The sequence below is a fragment of the Hippoglossus stenolepis genome, chromosome 15, assembly GCF_022539355.2.
Source record: "Hippoglossus stenolepis isolate QCI-W04-F060 chromosome 15, HSTE1.2, whole genome shotgun sequence".
In the NCBI taxonomy this organism is placed as follows: Eukaryota; Metazoa; Chordata; class Actinopteri; order Pleuronectiformes; family Pleuronectidae; genus Hippoglossus; species Hippoglossus stenolepis.
The window spans coordinates 7,952,609-7,977,284 of NC_061497.1; the positions used below are offsets into that span (position 1 = coordinate 7,952,609).

Below are 24,676 nucleotides of genomic sequence, written 5' to 3' on the forward strand. Positions count from 1 at the left end.
CCCGTGAGGAAATCTAACCAAACCTCTGCTTTTTAGTAACATGCACAAAGCAACAAAAAAAAAATCCAAAGTGTATGACCTGTCGGTGAGTTCATATCTCCCTTTTTAAACACGCCGGGCAATGCAGCCTTTTTGATAGCGGTGCATTCAATGGGTGTTTTTATGTGGTACTAGTGACCCTCCATCAGCGGTTCTGTGTGTGGAGAAACCTACACGAATAGCTAAATCAACTACCCATACCCATAACAAGTGTTTCCAACCAAAGGCCATTACTTTCTCATTACCAATAGCCGGGGTTTACAGCCACTCGAAGTGTGCAGGGTAACATTTTGCAGTAAATTCTATTGGTAGATTAGCTGCAAGAAGACCCAGAGCTGTGATACCTCCCGTCATAAATCAAGCTAGTGGGAGGGAAATGGATTTCACCTGTTATACTAGCTAAAGGCGCAGAGTCAGCCAATACATCAAATCACATCAGTTGAGAAAATCATTAAATTATCCGTTATCTTTCCACACTGTGGCGGAGCCGACGAGAGCACATCCCTCAGCAGAAATTCTCGGGCTTGATTTGTACCAGGTAACAGGTGAAAGCTCTGGTCCTGCAGAGGAGGCAGCCGACTGCTCGTGCTCCTGAGTCACAGGCTCCCCTGCAGTCACTGCCAAACAAAAACAAGCAATTTGCAAGAAACAAGCCATTTATTTCATTTACCTGAAATTGTTTCTCTTGGAGCTACAACCCACATTGACACATCGGTAATTTCACAATTATGCCTCGGTTAATTCTATGCTTGCGTCATTTCTTCTGGACCCGTGCAGCGGCCAACTTAAAGAGCAAATGTCACCCAGTCGGTCCCTGAGTTGACTCAGTAGATAGTCTGTCTCTATGGTAACCAGGACAGGGGCTCATGCTCAGCAACACAATTATATTGTTCATGTTCTAAATACCTGACTTTTTGAAACACGTGACAGTTTTCTTAATTATGTGTTATAACGGCACATACGCAGCCACAAACCTCCACATGTTTTTCTACTTCCTCTACTTAAAGCCAAAAACTGACATTTTACATCTAAAAAAGCATCAACAAATCTCCTTCAATACCTTCTAAGGAAATACTGATGATAGATTGATTGCTGCTTTTATAGATGTCATATTTTTTCATATAAATCTCCTATTCAGATTTACGCTTTATTTTCCTCAATAATAATTAACATTAGCACATTGTATACTATCCAAACTGGTCCGAGCTACCAATTTATGTGTATTTTTTGATAAGCACTGAAACTGCAGTAAGAGTCAATTAATACAGATGCCTTGTGCCCAACATTAACATTACAATGCACCAATTAACCTTATACTTCCCATTCCTCCAGTCTATTAAATGTCAACATTGCTGCAGACAGTTTGACAACTGCCTGCGGTGGAAAGGAAACACACCAAAGCACTGGTAGTTGCCGTTTTAGAAGACCGGCTGAATGAACAGGGTCTTAGCATGGGGTTGAGGACCCCTGCCATCATTAAAGCAGGGGATTGTATCCCTCTCGGGAACGAGGCCAACTGCGCACAGTTTGACACAGGAAGGGATGCTAATTGTAGACTTGTATAAGTTTAAATGTTCTCTTGAACAATGGGGTCAGCTGGGTGATGCAGTATGTGAGGGCTCCGGGCAAGTCTCAATCAGACCTTGCAGTTTGACTGATGCTTAGCTGCCACTGGAGTGTTTCACCTTCAGCACTGGCACTGGGTTTGGAGCCTTTAGGGGAGATGGGAGGCTAAAGGATTTTCAGCAGTTGCTAGGAAGAATTTGGGTGTCCACTGTCATTCAAAATGGCACTGGAGGAAATTGGCAGTCTCGTGAGATAAGGAAGAGATCAGAAGGAGCAGGAAAGTAGGCTTAATGTGAGGAGACATCCGCCTACCCGTTATTACAATTCAGGTCTTCTACCTTTTCTTTTTGAGGTTTTTGCATATCTTTATTTTGATTTCTAAAAAAATCGAATGCACTTTTTCAGTTTTTATAGTGTATGATAATATCTATCTATCTATCTATCTATCTATCTATCTATTATCTATCTATCTATCTATGTATATGCTGTTTATTTGCAAGTCTATATTTAACAGTAGAGAGTAGAACATCCATGCGGTCCTTCATCAATCAAATCCCTCCTGCATTTGACTGAATCGCCGACCCTCAGTGACGAGACACTCTGAGGTGACAGGGTGGGCAGGAGTGAGACTCACTGTCTCTTAGGGACACTCTTATCTGAAGAGGTCATTGGCAGGTGAAGAGGTATGCTTGGGTGAGCTTCTCCTGCCGCTTGCGAGTGTGTGGACTGACGGCCACGCTGAGCATGAGTCATTAAACACCGACTCTCCAGTCCAGTGCTGTTGCACTTGCACTTGGCGCCCCTCATGGTCTTAATCAGCTGGGTTTCGGTCCCGCAGTGGCAGGCGGACTTCTGTGATGTTTTTTTAAAAGCCTCAATTTCCACTGCTGAACAATTTTGCCTTGACTGCATTCCTTCGCTTGCAAAGTCAAACATTTCTTTGCATGAGATGTAGATAACACAGGACCCAGTTTTAGTCTTTGAAGGTCCACTACCATACTGTGGTACAGGCTGCCTTCACTTTTTTTTCTCTGTGCTGGAACCATCTGGACTATTGCACGATCACAGCGTGAGCCTATGTGCTGCATGCTTTTTCACTGGTGGAATTTATGTCCTCTCTTCACTCAGACAGTGAAACGCTTTGATTCTATTTGGAAAGATATTTCTTCGGAATATTATTTGTTGCTCCAGAGCACCTCCGTAAGTGTCTGACTGAGTGTGCTCGTCTGTTTAAGCAGGATGTTTCTTGCAGCATACAGTGCATACGGAAATTACACCAGGAGCTCTGTAAGGTCTGTAGAACTAAAATAGCTCTGCATGAAGGAGGTAGAGTGTAGGCTACCCTCATAAAACCTGTAGTACAGTTGGGGTCACCCAAGAATTAGTCCGGTCCAAGTTGTCCTGAGGTGAAGTGACCACAGAGCACTGTACTGTAGCTTGCAATTTTCTAGTTATAATCTGTAATCACTGCTTAAAGTGAGCTACAGTGTTCGGGAGTTATCAGGGCGACTTTTCATAGCCAAAAGGATTTCAATTTCTCAGCCTCACACGTCCCGAAGATTTGTGTTGCAATGCCGTATCCAGTTTGTAATATATGCCTCACTTGTTGGCACTCTTATTGTACAATTCAGTCCTAACAGACGCCAAAACCTTAATCCTGGACACAACATAAAAAAAAAAAAAGTTTTATTAAGAGTGGTTGGCCAGGACTCTAATATGACACATACTAATATAGTGGAAAACTAACCTCTTGTTCCTCCCTTGGTTTTTATGCTGAGTTATGTATCACAATCTCCCTGCATCAGCGTGAAGTCTTGTGGGTCTACCACACCATCTGGGATGGCAGATGATAACCAAGTTTTTCAGAGAAAAAGCGCTGAGTTGCAGGAAACGTCACTCCTAGTTGTGTTCAGCAGTTTTAATTCACCCATTTTTTGCTGCTCAGGTAGTGAACTTTGGTGAAATGCGTAGCTGCTTAAGGAGACTCACATCCTCCAGTGGCGAAATAATCCCCTTTGTCAGAGATGAGAAAGAAAACTAAAACCATCCTGACAAGCTTTTGATGGAAAAAAATTGTGAGATAACTGAGAAATGTGAGATAAAAAAACCTATAGGCATGGTGTCAATAATATTTAGGCGATAAGAGATCTGCACTGAGTGATGGCAAAACCCATATTTTATGAACAACATGAATTTTAATGTAAACGCAAACAAAGAAAAAAGGAACACCAATTCGCTGTGGCTGCCAGGCACAGTGCCATCTGGAAGACAGGCATTAGGCCAACTGGAAGACATTAAGTCATGAGTGTCACCAACCATAACAATCATGTCACTATCAAAGGATGCCTATTCATTCTAGAGGCGGCTGTAATAGCGGAGGAATACTTATATCTAAACTAATTAATTACAGTCCGACTGCCGGATCGTCTCTTTACTTGTAACCTAAAATACACAGTGAATATTGAGGGGGGGGGGATGCAAAGTGATGCAGGTGTTAAATATGATTACGTACATGTGACCATATCATACAATAAATTGTTTTTTAAATTTTTTATTAGATTCTTCAGATCTCAATACGACGCATGTCAATTTGAGTGACTCCGAATCTAAATGTCTGTATTTAATAGACATGTCTGCATGCTGATCTTTAAGCCGGGATAGCAGTGTTGAAGATTTTACAGTTTCATGTAGAACTCCCTCCTCGCACTTCTTAACTGACATCACGACTGATGATGTTTGGCTGTGAAGCGTCAGTTAGGTATAAGAAACGTTTCTTCACGTGAACCCTCTGATCTCGTTTTTTGCTCCCGTTTGCCTTTTCCCCCTCCGTTTGCAACACATGTACCAAGAGAAAACACACCGGCTGTTCACGCCACATCGACTAGATGGCTCCCCTGAAAATGCAAAGAGGGACACAATCGATATCTGCGCAATTAGTACATCAATAACCTGCACTTCCAATTTTAATGTATTCAAAGGGAATTGGATTTCTCATCGGATTTCTGTATGTTTGTGTTTTGCTGTCTGGCTTAATACACATTTACTTTGCCCCTCTCTGGATTATCTTTTCACGTAAGGACATGCAGAATGCAAAATTCAGATTTGAACTCTGAATAACACTAGCTGCTCATACTCATGTATATTTCTATCTCTCTCAAACCCACACAAAGTAAGGATACACTGATCCCACTGCTTACTCTCCAATCCCTACACTTACGGTTTTGGCCAGTACTAGACCCAGTGCCTGTGCATTATTTTATTTTTCAGTTTTCTGTGTTAAAGTGAGTCGATCATTTGCTACTTGCTAAAATAAAAGCCAAGACGTTAGTACCCCAATGTTCTTTGAAGGCTTATGGAAATCTTATCATTCAAGAAAGTTGAGTAAATTGTATTGTTGCAATTTTGTTAAGACTGCGACAAAGGAACATTATTTAATAGGGACTGCTCTGGGCAGCAGTGGACACACGCACAGGAGTGAACTCTACATGATTAGTGAGCAGGCACTCACAGATGCGGCACACACACTAAACTGGTAAAATGCTGCCACCACTAAGTTTTGCAGAGCACTGGACCTTGATACTTAACCTCATGACTGCTCCCATTTCAATTACCAAATAGAACACCACACACACACACACACACACACACACACACATACATTGGAAATAATTATAGTCTAAAATCACTGCAGCATGAAAAAAAGCCAGAATTCTTTAGCTGGAGGGAATACAGATCAAAGAAGACACTAAAATAATGGGTCGTAATTACATAGTTGAAAAGTTCAAAATCAAACAATGATTGCAGTGTTTGAGCTCGCCAGTAGCAAAGGAGCATTGGGGGGATTTCTTGCATTGTGCATTGTTGCAAGCCACATGTGAAGCTAATGGCCAAGTTGCATAATCTGCATGAGGAGAATTGATCTCCCTGCCTCTGTGACCCTTAGTGTGCAAAACCATGTTGTTAGAGGCCTGACTGGTAATGAACTAGATGGAGCAGTTTAGCTTTGTCAATAGACAACATCGCATTGCAAGTTCATGAGGACTTATTTCTGAGGGTGGTTTATACTGTTTGAGCTACATTGCTTCAACTCTAATTATCATGAAGTGTTATACTGAAATAATTATCATCTTAGGCTGTGTTGAATCTCTGAGAGTTTGCATTTTTTTTTTTTATTTGATTACAAATCTGAAATAATCCGCCCTGGCCCTCAAGTTTGTTTTGCGTGTAGCTCACCAAATAAATATCTTCTTTTTTCCCCTACATTAGCTTCTTCATGAAATACATAAAGTTGAGTACTTTTTTGAAGCAATTGAAGGAAACATGTTTGAATATAGTTATGATTGCATTCGAAAAATCCTTATTCTCTCTTTGTTGCGGTCTGATGATTATATTGTGCTTGCAGGCGTGTTGTTGTTTCAGTTCAACATGTTGACAATATAATAGAAAGAACAATACAATGATGTTTGTTTTGTTTCTGTTCTGTTTTGTTGATGTGGCTTCTGTTCAAATTACAGTTAAGTTACTAGCCTATAGAGCTTTTTTTACAGGTCGCATATGTTGGTCTAAATGTATGAATGTGTCTTCCAGATAACATTTTGACACCTGCTCTCTTTGTCGTTTACAGGCCCTTCTTCTGATGACCTAATGGAACTGAATTCACACGTAGTGCTTTTTTGGGTCCTGGTGCTGTGCTGTGGCTCTGCTAACGGCAGTATCCTGTACCGCGTCCAGGAGGAGCAGCCTCCCAACACCCTTATTGGTAGCCTGGCAGCCGACCAGGGACTGCCTGACTCGGGTCACCTCTACAAGCTAGAGGTGGGTGCCCCTTACCTCCGTGTCGATGGAAAGACGGGGGACATTTTCACCACAGAGATCCCCATAGACAGAGAGACCCTGAGGGACTGTCGCACGCTGACGAAGGGTAAACCCTGCTACCTGGAATTTGAAGTATCAGTCACAGATCTGATACAAAATCAAAGCCCACGACTTATTGAAGGACGTATCGAGGTACAGGACATCAATGACAATACCCCACAGTTCCCCTCTTCTGTGCTCACCATCTCTGTCCCCGAGAACACGATCATGGGGGCGCTGTTCTCCATACCCTTGGCCACAGACAGGGACTCAGACAGGAATGGGGTAGCCGACTACGCGCTGACTGCCGGGCCAGATGCAGCAACCCTGTTTGGTTTGCAAGTGGCTGACGACAGGGGAGGGAAGCTCCCACAGCTGATTGTCCTGGGCAACCTCGATCGTGAGTTAAAGGATGCCTATGATCTCACCATCAAGGCAGTGGACGGAGGAAACCCTCAGCGCTACAGCAGTGCTTTGCTTAGAGTCGTGGTCACTGATGCCAATGACAACGCCCCCAAGTTTGAAAAGTCCACGTATGAGGCCGAGGTTTCTGAAAATAGCCCAGTGGGGCACTCTGTATTGCAGGTAAGATCTGTTAAATAACAAATTTTGAGTCATAATTTCCATCTGAAGTGCACAGTTGAGCTGCAACCAAAATTATTCAAAGAACCTTGACGTACTGCTGTGAATTTTATGTTCAGCTGCTCAGAGACAAAGCAAATGTCTTCCAATTTATCAAGATGATGTAGAAAAAAATCATTTTGCACTGTGTTTATTCCCTCGATATAGCTTTAATGTATGAAAACAAACCAAATACATTTTACTCTTGTGTTGTTTTAAAAAGAAGTCTCTATTCAAAATATAACCACTAATGCAGGATTCTTGGAAAACAAGGCCCTGGTTAGTTATTGTTGAATCACATGTCTTCTTATGTGTAAATTGTATCCCCTCCAATTGCTCTAATGTGCATTTTGAATATGAGCATTAGGACATTATGCCTGTACAGGTAATTAAGCCGCGTATTGCATTTATTTTGCTACTCTACTTGCAGATATAGAGCTAGAGATAGACAATGCCAGAGTGTGGGAGTAAGATGCTCTTTGTAGGATTTGCTCTGCCTGCTGCTGTGACATTGCACTGACTGTCATGAAAGAAAAAGCAGCCCTAATATTTCATCATGTTTCCATTTGCACATTTTCTCTGGGCCATAAAAGAAACAAGAACAGGAGAAAAAAGCTCAGTGACATAACCATCTGAAGCAGATGGGAAGAGAAATAATGAAATATACCTAAATAAAGATGTGAACATGCAATGCAATTAAAGGATCAAGGTTCATTGATTAATGTATTTATTCACTGGTCAATCATTAGTAGAGAAACTCTTTCTCTGGCTTCCCTTTAATTATAACACTAAATTGTTGCACATTATTCATGCCTTTAACCATGGAATTCCTTTAATTGCAGGTCAGAGCAAATGACTCGGACATGGGCCCTAATGGAGAAATTGAGTACACCCTTCATCAGGCGGTAGACCCAGTGCCGAAACTCCTGCGAATTGATCGGTCCACTGGCGTTATCTATGTCAAAGGGCCACTGGACAGGGAGGAAATCAGCAGCCTGTCCTTCTATGTGATGGCAAAGGATAAGGGTCCTCAACCTAAAAGCTCAAAGACATTTGTGACCATTGAGGTGACAGACCAAAATGACAACGCACCAGCCGTGGAGATCCGTGGCATTGGTCTCGTGACACACAGCGAGGGAGTGGCGAACATTTCCGAAGACATGCCAGTGGGAACAGCCGTGGCTTTGGTGCAAGTGTCTGACAGGGATGAGGGAGAGAATGCCGTGGTAACTTGTGTGGTTGCGGGAGATGTGCCCTTCCAGCTTCGCCCTGCCAGTGACTCATCCAGTGACAACAAGAGGAAGTATTTTCTACAGACCACCACTCCTCTTGACTACGAAAGGGTTAGGGATTACCGAGTCGAGATTGTGGCCGTGGACTCTGGGAATCCAGCACTCTCAAGTACAAATTCATTGAAGGTGCAGGTGACTGACGTGAACGACAACTCTCCAATATTCTCCCCAACCTTGTTTGAGGTGGATTTTGCGGAAGAAAACCAACCAGGGGAAAAGGTACTGGATGTTACAGCGTCGGATGCTGACAGCGGCACGAATGCTGAACTCCTCTATAATATAGTGGCAGACTCATCCATCAAAGGTCTCTTTGAGATTGACCCAAATACAGGTGAAGTCAGAGCCCGAAGCCCACTTGATCGTGAACATAAAGAAAGATATGAGTTCCGTGTCACAGCAGCAGATAAAGGTTCACCTGTTCATAAAGGATCAGCGACTGTTGTGATAAACGTCCTTGACCGCAACGACAATGACCCCAAGTTCATGCTCAGCGGCTACAGCTTTTCAGTTTTGGAAAACATGCCTCCCCTCAGTCCAGTTGGTATGGTAACAGTCTTGGATGTGGATAAAGGTGAGAATGCTCATGTTAAACTCTCTGTAGAGCCTGATGGAGGGAAGTTTGTCGTTCAAAATGGAACAGGCACCATTCTCTCAAGCATCTCATTCGACAGGGAGAAAGAGAGCAGCTACACCTTCCGTCTAAAAGCAGTGGACAGAGGAGAGCCACCCAGGTCTTCATATGTGGCTGTTAATATCAATGTACTGGATGAAAATGACAATGACCCTGTGGTTACTAAGCCCTCCAATTCCTCCTTCAGGCGTTTGTCTCCTCTAGCTTCCCCGGACAGCCATGTGGAGATAGTGGAAGCTGAAGATCTGGACAGTGGGCCTAACGCAGAACTGGTCTTCAGTATCTCTGGTGGAAACCCTTACCAGCTATTTCGCATCTCCCCTTCCAGTGGGGAGATCACTCTCGCAAAGGAGATGACCAGCAAACACGGTGGACTGCATCGCCTAGTGGTGCGAGTGAGCGATAGGGGTAAGCCTGCTCGTCACGCAACTGCCCTGGTCCACATCTATGTCAATGAAACCATTTCAAACGTCAGCTTAGTGGAGGCCCTAGTAGGACACAGTCTTTACACTCCACTGGACAGGGACATTGCTGGGGATCCTGACAGTGGCTTTGCAGCACAGCGTAGTAACATTTTATTTGGAAGCCTTGCCGGTGTGGCAGGTGTCGTCATGTTGATCTTGGTGGTGGTGTTCATTCGACACCGCATCCAGAGAGAAACTAAAAGTGGGTATCAGGCTGGCAAAAAAGAAACAAAGGACTTATACGCACCCAAACAGGCACCAAAGAATACCAAAGGCAAACGAGGGAGGAAAGGAAAACCCCAAAAGTCCCCGAAACCACTTGGAGAAGACGAGGAAGTCAGCCTCCAAAAGAGTCTCAAGTTCAACCTCGATGGAGTCAATGATAGCCCCAGGATACACCTGCCCTTGACCTATTCACCAGGAAGCCCAGATATAGGCAGGCACTACCGCTCCAACTCCCCCTTACCTTCCATCCAGCTGCAGGCCCAATCGCCCTCTGCCTCACAGAAGCATCAGGCTGTCCAGGACCTTCCCGCTGCCAACACCTTTGTAGGAACGGGAGGAGACGACAACTCGACCGGATCAGACCAGTACTCAGATTACAGCTACAAGACCAGCCAACCGAAGTACAACAACAAACAGGTAAAGTCATGCCTTCCATAATCTAACTGCTGCCTGAATGGTCTGTCAGAGGAGTGGATGGTTGATTTGTCACGTTGTTTCAGGGCATTGAAGAAGGACAGTTTAATTTTAGATCCCCTAATAGGTGGTATTCTTATTGAGCTCTCATGTAGGACTGTGTTTTCAGCTCCAGTAGTAGTGTCATAACATACCTAAAAGACAGTAGTTTAATACCAAATTAAAAGAAAACGTGAATGGCTTGAGTTATTATTGTGCCTTCAGTCCAGATTGTAAAAACACGAAAGGATACTTAAACATTTAATGTGATGAGATGATGCAATAAGAAGAGACAAGATGTCTTTCATCTCCCAAGTTATTTTAACTTTAGAAAAATTGCATTCCCTTCCTTTTTTATTGCTATCGTCACATTGACAACACAAATGTGCTCTGGGAATAATGTAAGGACTCATAGATATATTACAGTATCAATTAATCACTTTAACGCAGTGACTTGCTGTCTTAGTATTTGATTAGCTTCCACTCTGGAGGGTGAAATTGGATACACAAAAATGTTCCTCCAGGTATGTAATTCAAACCCAGATGGCCCTTTTTTTTTGTGAGATTGGTAGTGGAGTTGAGCAAAGTCCATTTCTCAGTGACTTATTTCAGCTCTTCTGCCTGACCTCTGGTGCTCTGATCTCTGCGGGTCACTTGGTCTTATCTCCCCACTCCTTATGCTCTTATCTCCTGTTATCTTAAGAACATTTGGCAAGGGTTTGAATCGCCATGGAAACAGAAACATTAATAGACACACAGGGGATTACGAGCAGAAAAATTGTCCAGGGACAGGAAAGTAGTGTGTCTCTAGGTTTCTGTGTCATCTGCAAGTGTGTGAATGTGCGTCTTGGACTAAACAAATGTACATGTGTATTTTTGTGTGAGCAGGAGGATCAAGCAGACTACGATAATCCTTAAATAGTGTAACATTCCGTATAGTATTACGATCCCATCAATTTATCAAGACAGATATACACAGTCTATTTCGATGCATCTCTTTTTTCAAAGTGATGACTCGACTTATTCAATGTGAAAGAAAAAAAGGCCTAGTATCCGTAGGAAGCAAAAACAATACAACTCAATTTCTAAGTACCCCCAAATCCAAAGACTGCCTCCTACAGGGAAATACCCTCTCAAACAAACACAGTACATCAATGATCAGCAGCATAACTTAACTGAACAGTGACCATAACTACGACACATATTTGTAAATCACACAAATAAGAACCAGCTCTATAAATGCAATATTCATGATGCTACACTTGTATTCAAACAATATATCATAGATAGTCTGTACTGAAAATATGACATTGATGCATACAATTTATTTTAATGCACGACAGGTTGACATGGGCTTTCCAGATGCTCCCATAACTTGCATTGCAGTGCCATCCAAACAAAAGAGTTTGACAGTTTCTCTGCAGATGCATTGTGCCACACAAAAATTAGCCAAAGTAAACGTGGAAAAAAAAAAGACGCCGCCGAGTTCTGAACGAGAGCAGGTGACACATTTTCTGTGGAGACAACTTCAGAGCCAGTCACACAGTTGGCTGGTTGGTAGTTTCAACAGATGCTCGCTGACAGCTGAGGTGATCACGAGCCTTTGTGGGTGGAGTCAGTTTGGAGAACAGTCACCACTGTCTCCTTGATGGACAACATAAGGGACAGAAATGACTACAAGCCACAGGGTGTGTCTGGGTATTTGTGTGTGTGTGTCGTGCCAATCTCTGTATATGAGCGTAGATTTGCAGCTTATTGTGAGAGTGTTAATTGTAACTGCGGCACAGATGTAGGCTCTCAGCGCTTGACATTGTTGTCGGCTCCTCAATATGAAAACATAAATGTGTATGAGACATGACTCGAATGATTGACAGGCCTTGTAAAAACATGGACAGATGCCGAAGCTCATGTGACATACCTCAGCAGATGTTGTCTCATGTATGGCATCCCCTCTCACATCAGGAAGAACAGATTGACCAAAATATATAATTAAAGTAACTGCCAAGTGATGTGACAGATGTAGAGTGGTGCCCTTGCTTTAATTAACTGTGCTACTCACAACAATGGCTTTTCAGTGGGAATGTGGTCAGGTGTCTGGATTTGTGCGAAACTTCTGTATATTACGTCTGAAATTCAATTCTGCTCCGAAACAGATTGTGAGCCTATGAATGGTAATGAGCTTCATTTAGTTAAACTGATATTACAACACTGTTTCGAAAGGATTTGAAGAGTCGCTCCACAAACAGAATTTAGCTCTGTAACGATATGCAGTATTATCAGCCTTCTTCTCCAGAGCCCTTTGGGCTTTAATTAAACACAGTTCACTTATGAACACCAATCTACTGTTGGGTGAAGTCTGTGTCACTGTTCGATAAACTAAAGCAAGCTGATCTAGAAACTGTAACGGGACCACTTTGAGTTTTAGATATATTTCAGGTGAGGGCATGTCTAAAACATGATGATATTTTTTACAGTTTTACAGAGTTTTTACATCTTTCTTTTGCATCTTTTACACCAAAATTAGCGGGTATATACCAGTAAAAGACAACTTCTTTCCCATTGCCACGAGAGGAGTTTGCTCTTCTCTCGTTTCCCCCGGTGCGTCATGTTCTCCGTCACAAATGCAACGAAAACTGAGGCGCTCTCTCACCTCGCTGTCTTGCCAAAGTCACACGTTCACCCGGGTGTCTGATTTCCATCATCATGCCAATTGGAGCTGGAGCTGATAAAAAAAACGGTGTCTATCTCAGAGTCATTTGACCCAGGAGGGAAGACCGATTGAATCCATTCCCATTGCAGACAAAAGACCAATGTCGGTGGATGTTGGTAAGTTTTTTGACCAGTGGAAAAGGAACTTAAAGGCTCAGTGTGTGAGATTTAGGTGAAAGGAATCTACAGGCAGATACTGAGTATAAAATAATACTAGTGTTCTAATCAATGCTGCAAATACCCTTATCTTGATGATGTTCTCCTTTACACATGGCATCTATTGCACTTGTGTCCGTCCTGGGAGAGGGATCCCTCACATGTGGCTCTCTCTGAGGTTTCTACGTTCTTTTTACCCTATTAAAAGGTTTTTTTGAGTAGTTTTTCCTTACTCCTGTTGAGGGTTAAGGGCAGAGGATGTCACCTTGTTAAAGCCCTATGAGACAAATTGTGATTTGTGAATATGGGCTATAAATAAAAATCAAATAAAATTTGATTGATTGATTGATAGTGATGTTTTCACGAGTGTGTTTCATCTAAATTGTACAAATTGTTGTTTTCTTTACCCTTGAATGGGCCCTTTATATTTAAATACTTTATATTTGGGATATTCAGGAGCGGGTCCTCTCTACAGAGGCCGCCATGTTTTTTACAGTAGCCCAAACTGAAACTACCACAGGTTCTCCTTCATGTTTGGAAGGGGTGGGTGAGGTATTCAGCTTCAACATGCAACTTCACCACTGGATTTCACTACATTCTGAACACTGAAACTTTAAGGGTTAAGGTTGCAAGTAGTTTTAGATTATGGTTGGAGTTTGATGTCTCGTCATGAGGGCTCAGTTAGCGCCTCAGGACTAGTGAAAGCATCATTCCAGGGCTCACAAAATCCATAAGGAGGCCATACATGATGACATGTTTGCAGTAGATTGGGTAATCAGTCAGGGGTGTATAAAGAATATATTTCAACATAAACAAGAGAGCAGTCTTACACATGCATCATTATGGGTGGGGCACAGAGCTCTAATATTTATTTGGATTTAGCCCTGTTTGCTGCACCACCTTGACTCTGGACTTACTTTACAGACATCGGTTGATTTGTCTGTTAGAATTTTATGTTTGATTCAAAGTATACATTTACATTTTATAGAAAAGTCTACATTTATTAATGTTAGCCTTGAGAACAGCTCGGGGGTGGATAGTGGAAGGTTTAAATGCTCTTTACTGAAGAGTGGCTTGTTGAGGATGCCAAACCCCGACAGATGTTTTAGATGTCCTAATTAGATCGCAGTGTTATCTAAGCACTTGCCAGCTATATGTGTGAAGCCATATTTGTTTTGTTTTCTACACAAGGAGATAGCGCTGTTATCAATTCAGAGACGTTTTCATCTTCTCCCAAGACTCAGAAGAGAAATTTGCAGCCCTCTAATTGCTTTAGATTAACCCACTTTGGCACAGAATTCCTGAAATGCAGTTTCTGGGATATTGCATATTATGGAGTCTAAACACAGTTGGGCAAAAAATATCCATTGCTTCACATCAAATTCTAAATAATACTATAATGTTTGTTTTTTTTGCAATATAAAATAGAAATAATGCCAGAAACAGACTTGGACATCCAAATCCTGAACCACAGTTGTAACCAAGGCTTGTCATATACAGTGTGTGTCTTGAACCAATGAAATTCAGAACCATGGACAGAGCTTTTTTGCTGCCAACTGTTCCACAGCCTCTGTGCAGATGGAGAAAGATGATAGGCCCGAGCGAGGCTGATATAAACGGACTCCTTTTCATTCTGGTCCTTTGTTAACACCCTTTAAATGATACCACAAACACAATTTAAACGTGTCAAATGCGTTTAAAATTAAATTCAATTAAATTCAATTAGATTTATAAAGAGCCATATTAACTGGTAGTTTGTCACTTGTGTTCTTCTATTTCCGATAAGATAAACATTTTTGGCAAGAAATAATAAGCCTTAGCAAGTGCAAATGTATTATCGAACAAAGCCAAAAATATTTCTATAATAGATTTAAACAAACCCGATGAGCCCGCTGGTGATAAGAGGGCTTTAGCATCCATGTGCTGAATTGAAGTCCTTACAATTGCTTTCACACTGCTTGCACCTGTTTGGGTAGTATTGTAATTAAAGTGGGGACATTGGGAATTGTCCTCAGGGTCTTGGCAAGTGACACTATCCTCTGGTGTATGTCACAATTTTGTTGTTGAGCCTGGGTAGGCAATTACAAGCAGCAAAATGTGCATATTTCAAAGGAATTATTGTCAATGTGGCAATAGCCTGCACAGTTAAAATGCATGATGCACAGCATGTCATGTGCAGTGTGGAGAATCTGAGTTGACATTGCAGATGTTGTTCCTGAATTATGATTGAAAAATAACTCTATATTATAATATATTTATATAAACTAAAAACACACACACACACATTTACTCATTCAAAATTTGTGTGATGGAGTCATTGTAGAAATAAATGAGTGATTTGTTCATTTAAACTTGTATGTTGTTTAGTTAAATCATAGATACAGTCCTAATCCTCATTGAAGATTCATGTCTTACCACATTGTCAAGCTGCTGCTGCTGCACAGTTGTGTCTAGAAATGATATAGTGAGCTTTACTTATCTCAAACCAGAAAGGTGGAGGTCTGTGTACCCTTCCAACATTATCCTCCTAGTTTTTTTCCTTGTTTTACTTCCCCTCCCTTGTCACCTTTGAATGTGTGATATTTTCATGATGGTTGCTGGAGAAACCAGTGACTTACATAAGCCATTAGAGCTGTTAATTAGCCCTTTTGGGTTTAAGAGCTGGCACCTTTCTTTCACACCTCACTTCCTCAGAATCTTACATTTGATGGAAACAAAGAGCGAGGCGGCGAGGACCACTCCTGTGTTACACAGAAATTACGACTTGAAAGACTTGTGCATCCACACTTGTAAAATCCATTTTTTAATCCAAAATGTTTTCCCCCGTGGGCTGTTTGTTTATCGCCCTTCCTGTGCGCGGTTACCTAAAAGCAGTCCGGTGGATTCTCCGAGCAGGAAAGTGGGAATCGTGAGTCAGTGCTAGACTTAATTAACCTGCTTCTTTGTTAAGCAAGGCCCACACTTTGTGAACTTTAGGCATCCCTTTGAGCTGGGATTAACCCAATTTAGCCCAATACTGCTGTTTGAACTCAGTAGAGGTGCATTACAGACGAGGCCGGAGGCATAATTTGCATTTGTTCTACAAGACTGTGACACATTATTCTCTGTTATTTGTACTCACGACCGGCAAATCCTCAAAAAAATAATCAAAAATATGTCATCTGCATTTCAGCGGATAGTTCAGAGAGTAAGGAGTGCAGTCGACTTATTCCCCCTATCTTTTCCCATCTCAGTTTCCAATCTGCCTTCTAGTATTTTTTACAAACAGGCGCGACACACACAGACATGCACAACTCTTTGTGCACCACCTATTTGCCCTGGTTGATTACCCAGAAAGAGAAGGCTGGGGAGGAGAGTGAGGTGAAAGGATTTGTTGATGCAGGAATAATGTGTTTTTACTTGTACCACATGTTTTTCGCACTATTTTATGGAAGAAAAACATGATTTAATCATGACTTATTTTCATCATATGGTAAAACTAGTACTCAATTTGTTTGTATAAATAAAACATCATGTTTATTTGTGAGCTCCAAATTATCATCTTATTTAAGCTACAGTACATAACATCTTTTTTTATTTTTTTGGGGTGGAAATACACATAGGCTCACGGCTGTCAATGCTTATGTGAACATGGTTCTGTTTTTCCTTGTTCTCGCACAAAGGCTTCAGGCTATCTGCTGGAGGAGACCACTCCGGCTGGGTCAGGGGCTAGCAACATCCAGATTGCTGCATTAGTCCAGACCAAAAGGATGGACGCAAAGGGCTAGTCAGAGTGGAACAGAGGAGAAGGAGGGTGGGGTTGGAGGAGTGGATTGGTTAGCATTCAAGTCTCTTTTTAGTTTATCGAGTATATTTTAAGAGTTCATGTATCAAATCCTCCCAGACAAAATGCAGTTTTATGACAAAATAGTTTGAAGATTCATTGCACGAGTCACGTAATTTAGTTTTTGATCACGTTGGAGGAAAAGGATAATATTTTGGCTTTGATGAGGTGACCATTCTGACCCAGAAACAAGCACTGAAAGGCTGCTGAAGCCTGAAAGAGCACAAGCCAGGGATGAATGTATGGTACTTTGATCCAGACCTGATTGAACCAAGCCATGGCCGGATCAAACAAAGCCATAAAGATGACAAGAGTAGATTCTCGGCAGGAAAAGCTCTCGTAGGTTTGAGTAAATATTCATTTGAATTCATGCACTATAGCAGAAAGCACAGCGGGTGTAAAATAATGTGCACAGAGGACATTATAGCGCTCCATACTTCATCTCCCTTTTTTTACCCTCTTTCAAGGTAAATTCTGGGTCGGCTATAGGAGTGTAGTGAGGCCAGATCACGCTGTCACGTTCAGGTAATCGAAAGTTGGACTCAAATACAGACAACAATGAGTAAAGTAATTTCATTACCTGCAACAGCAAGAGCGGGTCAGTCAAACAAGAGCAGAACTGGCAGACAGGCAGGATATCAATAACTGGTAGTCGGGCAAGTTGCACGAGTAAAGGGCAGATCATGGAGATTTTAGGAAGGTACCGCGTCAGACAGATGTATAACAAGAGGAGCGGCTGGAATGCAGAAGCAGAAGAGGAACCTGGCAGTGAGCAGTCCTACAAATACTCGGACTAATAGCTGATGAGCTCAGTCGACAGGTGACAGGATGAGGTGAGGCAAACAGCGGACAGAGGAGAAAGGAGAGAGGCAGTAATATTCCTGAAAACATGAGACAAGACGAAGCTGAGGCTGTGTCTGGGATATGACTGTGTGACGCTGCAGGGAAAAGGGAAAAAGGCTGCGAGGAAGGCGCTGGGACGCTTGCTACTCTCCCGCCTTTAAATACTGAGTGCTTCTAATTTAATTTTGTTTAGGATGGCTGAACAGCAATAGCGAACTGGCAATTTCCCCTTCTCTTCCTCGGGACAATAAATGAATTACAGCATAATGAAGTATTCGTTCACATCCTGAAATGATTCTTTACATAGAAGTATGATCAGGAAGTTTCACACAAGACAGATGCAAAAAGAATCTGAAAAGGTTGAACAATCTATCAAAAGACGAGACACTAAAAGCAGCTGCTCTCCTCTGACAAGCGACTCCCTCTTGTTGTTCATCATGACAACTAACTGATACTAAATTTGGGCATTATCGACAGACTACAAACATTTTTTTAATCACCGGCAATCAGATATTTACTAAAATAAAATGACCACATGCCGGCATTCGACGACACCCATGTTATTCGCGAGGCTTTCAAAATGATGTATCTGTCATTTGTTCAGAAATCTCAGGTCTCGCTGATATCAAGAGGGAAAAGGGAGAAAATCTCTTGACACGCAACTACGCTGGATACCTGTTTTGATTAGGTGTCAACCTGTCAATAGCAACTATTCCACCGCAGTGTTGGCTTCAGGAAGAAGCGTAACAGGAAAGACAAAGAGACCCTGGAAGTGAACACAGTAATAGAACAGTGTCAAGTGTATTTTCTTTCATTGTCGGCTTTATCGTATCACCCAGGAAGACAGCTGAGATGGGTTTGGATATTTTTTAAATCTCAAAATCAAGATCAGGTGGGTCTTAAAGACTTACTAAGAGGTACTGATTGTAATACGAGTAATATTCTCAAATTTTGTGATTGTATTTGGGTGTTACCTGCAGACAAATACCTCCGAAATCTGTGAGTTTTGTTTCACACAGTTTGCCACACAGAGCAACCAACGCTAATGTGCAACATTTATTGAGGATGTCAAATATACTCTCTGTCTTTAATAATGAAGGCTTTGTCCCTGGCTCATTTGTTGGAACTGGTGTTACAGCTCCAGAAGCTGAACAGGCAGGCATGTGTGGTGGACACTTTACGGACAGAATTCCCCAAAGCCTGTTCGGTGTGGATTTCAAATAGGGTTCGGTTGGTGGAATATTTTAAGTGCTTTGCACTGTTACCTGCTCCTTTAAGGAGAAGCAGGGTTACTATGGTAACAGGAGTACCGGGAGGGGTTAGAAGCAGATGTTTCGATAACACCAAGTAGTTCTGCTGCGAGTTAGGCTCTCAGAGGTGTGAGGCAAACGAGAAGGTTCCTAAATAGTTCATTACTCTGACTCCCAAAGTGGTGATCTTGGCATTTCCAGAGACGGACATTGTGACAAACCCAGTTTCGATTAAGCTCCCTGAGTTTCTGGTGACGTAAGCGTCAGTCTGGTTTTCTCAGACAGACTTGCAGTTTGTGCTCATGCATTGTGTGGCCTCGCAGCCCTCGGTAGCTCTAGAACGGGCAGAATGATGAGAGTGGTGATATATATACTGTATATAGATGTTAATATTCATTTTATATTCATAGCCACTAACCAGTATAATAGCAAAACAACTTTTTTTTATTGCAAGGGCACCATTTCCTTGCATGAGAGATACTGGGTGTAAAATTGTAAAATAGTTCCGCGTAAAACCTGAGACAAGAGATAACACTGCAACAGACACAAAGTGGGTGGTATCTAAACCGCCTAATTCAAGCTAATGAATTTTATAAAACCATTAAATACTGATCGGGCTTTTTTTATTATCATTTTATTGACTGTAGATGTCTAGTAAGCTATAGTCCTAAAAAATCCTTAAACTCCACTCCTTCATATCTTCTGTGGTGCGTCTGCTCATTGCCCATTAAAAACCTGAACTAGGCAGGTGGAGATAAAGAGGCCAAAAATATTCGCATGACATCCCTAGACATCCTTTGAAGTATCTTGCCAGGGTGGAGAGGATGTGTGTTACCTTGAGTTACAGTCGACTGAGACGGATGTCAGACGCGCGATCTGGCGCCGCACGATATAAAAGATGGCACAGCTCAATAATCAAGGCTTATGCGGGAAACGCTGGATGCACACGTCGCCTGCTACACTCAGCACATTCACAGTGTCCTGGCACCTTCCACGTAGCCCCTCTGATGCTGTCTTGTTTCATGTTCACTGGACCGCAGACATATCAGGAAACATCCTAATTATTCTGAAGCCAGTCGACACAGATTCTTTAAGTAAAATCCCATTTAATGCATGCGATGCTCATTAGTATGAAGTTTTCTGGCTCCGGAACAGCAGACCAATGGAAGTGCCAGACTTATTGGCAGGCTCCAGGTAGCTGAGGAGGAGAGGATTAAATATTGACTGAGCCAAAAGTCAGAATGCGTGGATCAAGTCATGAAGTTGGACATGCTTGGTTTTTTTTACGTATTCAGCACCTCAAGTGCACATCTGGCAGGGGGCTGCTTCACACAGGGCCAAAGTGAACAACTTTTAATTGGTCTTGCATGCAAAAGTTATCCAATTACTTCACAATTTACGAATAATAGATTCAAATTACCATAGGAACAACATATGCCACTGATTGACACAAATTACTGCACTGAAAAGCATATACGGTATATATATACATTATAATATTAGGTCTTACTTACTTTGTTCCCATATGTATTTTCTTTTATTTTGTCCGATTTATTTGAGAAACTATAATATGTACTGTATATACATTTACTAAACTTACATACATTGGTTGGAATGTGTGTTGAAGAGAAATATATTATTATCACCTTAGTGCACAGTTAATATTAAAATGTTACCTACTATAGGTACCAGAGGGGTATTGAGTCAAAATGTCCCAATAAAGGAGCCTTAAACCGGAGGAATGATCAACATGGTGAGGCCAACAGAGACGGCACAGAGGCAAATGACTTCAATTAGCAGACTTGGCCTAATGAGCGAAGCGTTCTTTGAACTAGGACACAGGGATTGATTTCATTTGCACCTCACTCTCAGACTGAACGATCAGAGCTGGCCCTCTGAGACATGGTTTGTCCAATCTCATGTCTTGGTGTGGCTGGGCTGACGCATGTAGATAATGGGATAAGACCGTGTGCAGGAAGGAGTAGTGACCCTTTCAATATGTAATGTAACATATATATATATATATATTTATTTGTCCACTGTGATCTCAGCTTTTTTCCCGGTAAAAGGTTTAAAATTGTCCTCTGCAGAGACCAGGGTAATTTGTCTTTCTTTGATTTTTGCAAGACATCAAAAAAATCTTAGTAAATGTACCAGCAAAGTGTGACACCAGTGGACTTGCTGTTGAAGTTGGTGCATGGGGACATTAACATAGTGTGAAACACTTTATATTGGTATTAAACTCCATTAGTATGCCAACAACTCAGCAGCAGGCTGATAGCGACTGTCTCCAAGATTTTAAAACGGATAATGACCACTTTTCATGAATACCGCCCGATTCATCATATTCACTTTTAATTTAATAGTTATACATGAAACTTATTTTAATAATGTGATCATGTATTGATCTAATCGCAAAGAAGGACCCAAGCCGAAAGTCCTCCTGATGAATGGCGAGAAGTTTCTGCGCGGCTCGCCCTGACTGCCAGCCACGGGTCCTCTTGATGTCATCAAAATGCCCAGCAATGCTGACTGGCGCTTTGATGTAGAGGGAAAATAATTAAAGTGTTGCTAGTGATCTATATACGTATTAAAAAGTGATGGTCTCTGCCTATCGATCAAGTCTGATGAAATGTCTGATGAAAAGCCCGCGGTTCACAATGATCCGCTCTCATTTTTTTTTCCTAGGGCTCATATGTATGCGTTTGGCACATGGTCAGATACCGTTTTTTTATATAAAAAATAAAATAAAATGAGTAACTCCTTAAAGTAAAGCTGTGTCGAGGCTCAGCTCCATGATGGCATTGCCTTTAGCTGAGATATTATATCTCCACACATCCCAGCCTTCTTACCTTCTGCCAGGCAGATTAGTGCTTTTATCAATAAGCAGCTTAGCACCAAAGTGTCCCTCAATAATATGCCATGGTATTTTTTTTTTTTTTTTCTCCCGCCTGCTTTAACTCCTGGGCTTCTCTCTTCCTGTCTTTTGCTCTTACACATTCCCATAACCTCACATTTCCCTATTTCCACTCACTGAAATTCTCCACTTTCTTTAATTATATTAACCTCTGACTTGGAGAAACACTGATACGTTATGCATTCTCCTCCTCGGGTCAATTCAGGAACCTAGACACGGCCCAGGAGGACCAGGGAGCACTATCCCCTTTAGACATACTACCCCATTAGAATCCGGCAGTGCACCATAAAACCCATTAAGGTCCATTAGGGAAGTGCTCTGGCCCACAAACACCTTTGAAATCAGCAAGCAACAAAGGTGCACTGTTACAGATGGTGTAAAACTTATTTGATTGGTCACTGAATTGCCATTCCTTTCCCTGGGGACGTTCGTTCAGAGCTCTTTGGCGGATATTATTACAGAGCAAGCAGTTGTTCAAGCGTTTCTGCCTCATATTTTCGGACATGTAATCGCGATAAGTCACATGTTACTAAACCGTATTCATCCCTGACAGCTGTTTTACAAATACAGCACAGTCCTTCCATAATTTTTTTCTGCTCAGCAGACCGACGCATAATGCACATTACCCCAATAAATATAAATTAACATGAGCATTATTGAGCTAAAACAGGTCCCCGCTGAGATTGTACTCAGTCTGCCTGAACAGGCTCTTTCGCCCTCCCTCGGTCGGAACAATCGCATACAGCTGTGCGGCTTCAGCACACTGCTTCTCGTGTGATTAGAGCGCCGCTTATTACGCTTGATGAGCCTGACCCAAATCTTCCCGAGGCAGACACATTTCTCACAGCGAGTTTGAAATTCTAAATCCTAGATCAAGTCAAAGGTGAATCCCTGACTTGGCCGTAAATTGCTATTTCTGGTGCGTTTCAGCGGGGAGCATCCACCAGTGTTGGTCTTTTGGAGGATTTTTCGTGACATTTAATAAACATTGTTAAAAAAACGGCTACCAGTGTATGTGTATGGTGAGTTGTAAGGCAGTATGATGTGTCGCATTCTCTTATTAAACTAAAAGTTTGCCTCGCTCTGTTTTGGAGCACTGCCGAATGAATGGCATTTAATTAGCATCTCTTTGTGGCAAACGGTTGTGGGGCTATGATTAATTTCATGTATTCCATTTTTCTACAACAAACACACTCGCAATCCACATTTTATTTTCTTTAGTCATACTGTTGAAACACAATTCTTTCAAAAGGACTAGAGTATATATTTTTTTAAATGATACTTTATATACACATTATAAGACTATATAACTTATTCTTCTGCAATGGAAATGCAATTCACTTCAAGTGCTTCAGTTTTCCTTTGCATGACTGCTGCTCTGAAGAGAGCTGTGAACTTGTCCTGTAGGACTACGCTCTATGTGCTGCAGGGACAAAGACATTTAATATTTTCTAATGTTTGCCCCTAAAGGGTTACATGGCACAAAGATCCATTCATAATCCTGTAACAGAAAGAAAATTTAGTCTAAGTGTGAGAAATCGAATGTATTCAGTCTTCAAATGAAAAAAAAGAAAGAAAAAGAGGTGAACTTTGGAAGAATGGAAACCACTTGAAACACGTTGCCTTAAGTGTTCCACTCTGCAATTTACTCTTTCACATCGCAAGTGGTTGTGCTCTCTTCAATCCTCTGGTATGTTTTTATTATTTTATATCTGTCTCCTCTTTACACACAGTAATGTCTCTTACCGTGTCATCTGCAGACAGATATTGTCACATGTGAACCTTTTAATTGCTTGAATATCTCAGTGAAGGAAAAAAAAAAAATGATGTAATTGAATGTGCAACATTGCATTTCTGGGAATTCACAAAAGACATTTGTATGCGTCTTGTAGCTGGAACTACATCAGTCAGTTATGAGCAAAAAAGAAAAAAGACAAATCAATCAGCTTGTAGAGCAAAAAAGAAACCGTGATATGGTCCTGGCCCTAGCAAGTTTGGCCTTGGCAATCAAAGTAAGATGTTGGAACAGAATAAAATTGAAGAATTGTTCTGTTTTACGGGTGATGAGCAGTTTGACTTTGTACCAATATCCAACCCAAACAGACAAGTGTTTTTTTGCCCTCAATGAGCTGTTGAAATGCATTGTAAAACCAGTGAAAGTCAGATGAGAGTGGCAAAGACCACAGTAATGTAACCCCGCCATTTACACTCCTGAGTAGAGACCTCACTGCAGACGTCTTAACAAAAAGGGAGAAAAAGATAGAGGAAGAAAAAGCAGATTGTCACAAGGAAATAATCTCATCAATTTTGACGCTCTTAACATTTTAAATGTTGCATCCGAGTAGTTTCAACAGAATCTCTCACTTTATTAGTGGCAGTGCTGAGATTTGTATTAGCAGCCGTGACATTGTAAGACTATTACTGTTCTGTCAAATTTCCATTTAACTGCAGAATGTTGTGACATGGCCGGCTCTTTCAACAGCTATTCAGCAATTAGGCTCAGTTCATTTTACATTTAGATACAACTGCACTATCCTTGAATAAATTGTAGTACTCTTCAACTTGTAAAATGTGCCAGAGCTGTTTGTGTTTCGATGATTACATGATAACAGAATACTCACCTGTAAAAAACCTGTTTTTATCAGCTATTTTCCGAGGAGTTAATCCGACAGAGAACACCTAGTTGATAATTTGATGTATTAGTGACTGGCTTGCATGCAGCTAACAAATATAAAATATTAATAAGAAAGTTTTGTAGTCTGTGGGTAGATATAACTTTATGTTTTAGCTCTTTCCCCTATAGCTCCAGCTAAGCTAGGCTAAGCTACCAAAG

The 24,676-nt window shown here is 41.6% G+C and overlaps 1 protein-coding gene across 1 annotated transcript in view; it reads left to right on the top strand.

Moving 5' to 3' along the window:
* Positions 1-24,676, top strand: part of pcdh1a (protocadherin 1a) — an 87,091-nt gene that overhangs the window by 1,885 nt on the left and 60,530 nt on the right. Inside the window, exons 2-3 of the mRNA XM_035177801.2 lie at positions 6,230-7,044; positions 7,923-10,109. Coding sequence (XP_035033692.2) covers positions 6,250-7,044; positions 7,923-10,109 — 2,982 coding nt within the window. The 5' untranslated portion in view covers positions 6,230-6,249. The remainder of the gene's footprint in view (positions 1-6,229; positions 7,045-7,922; positions 10,110-24,676) is intronic.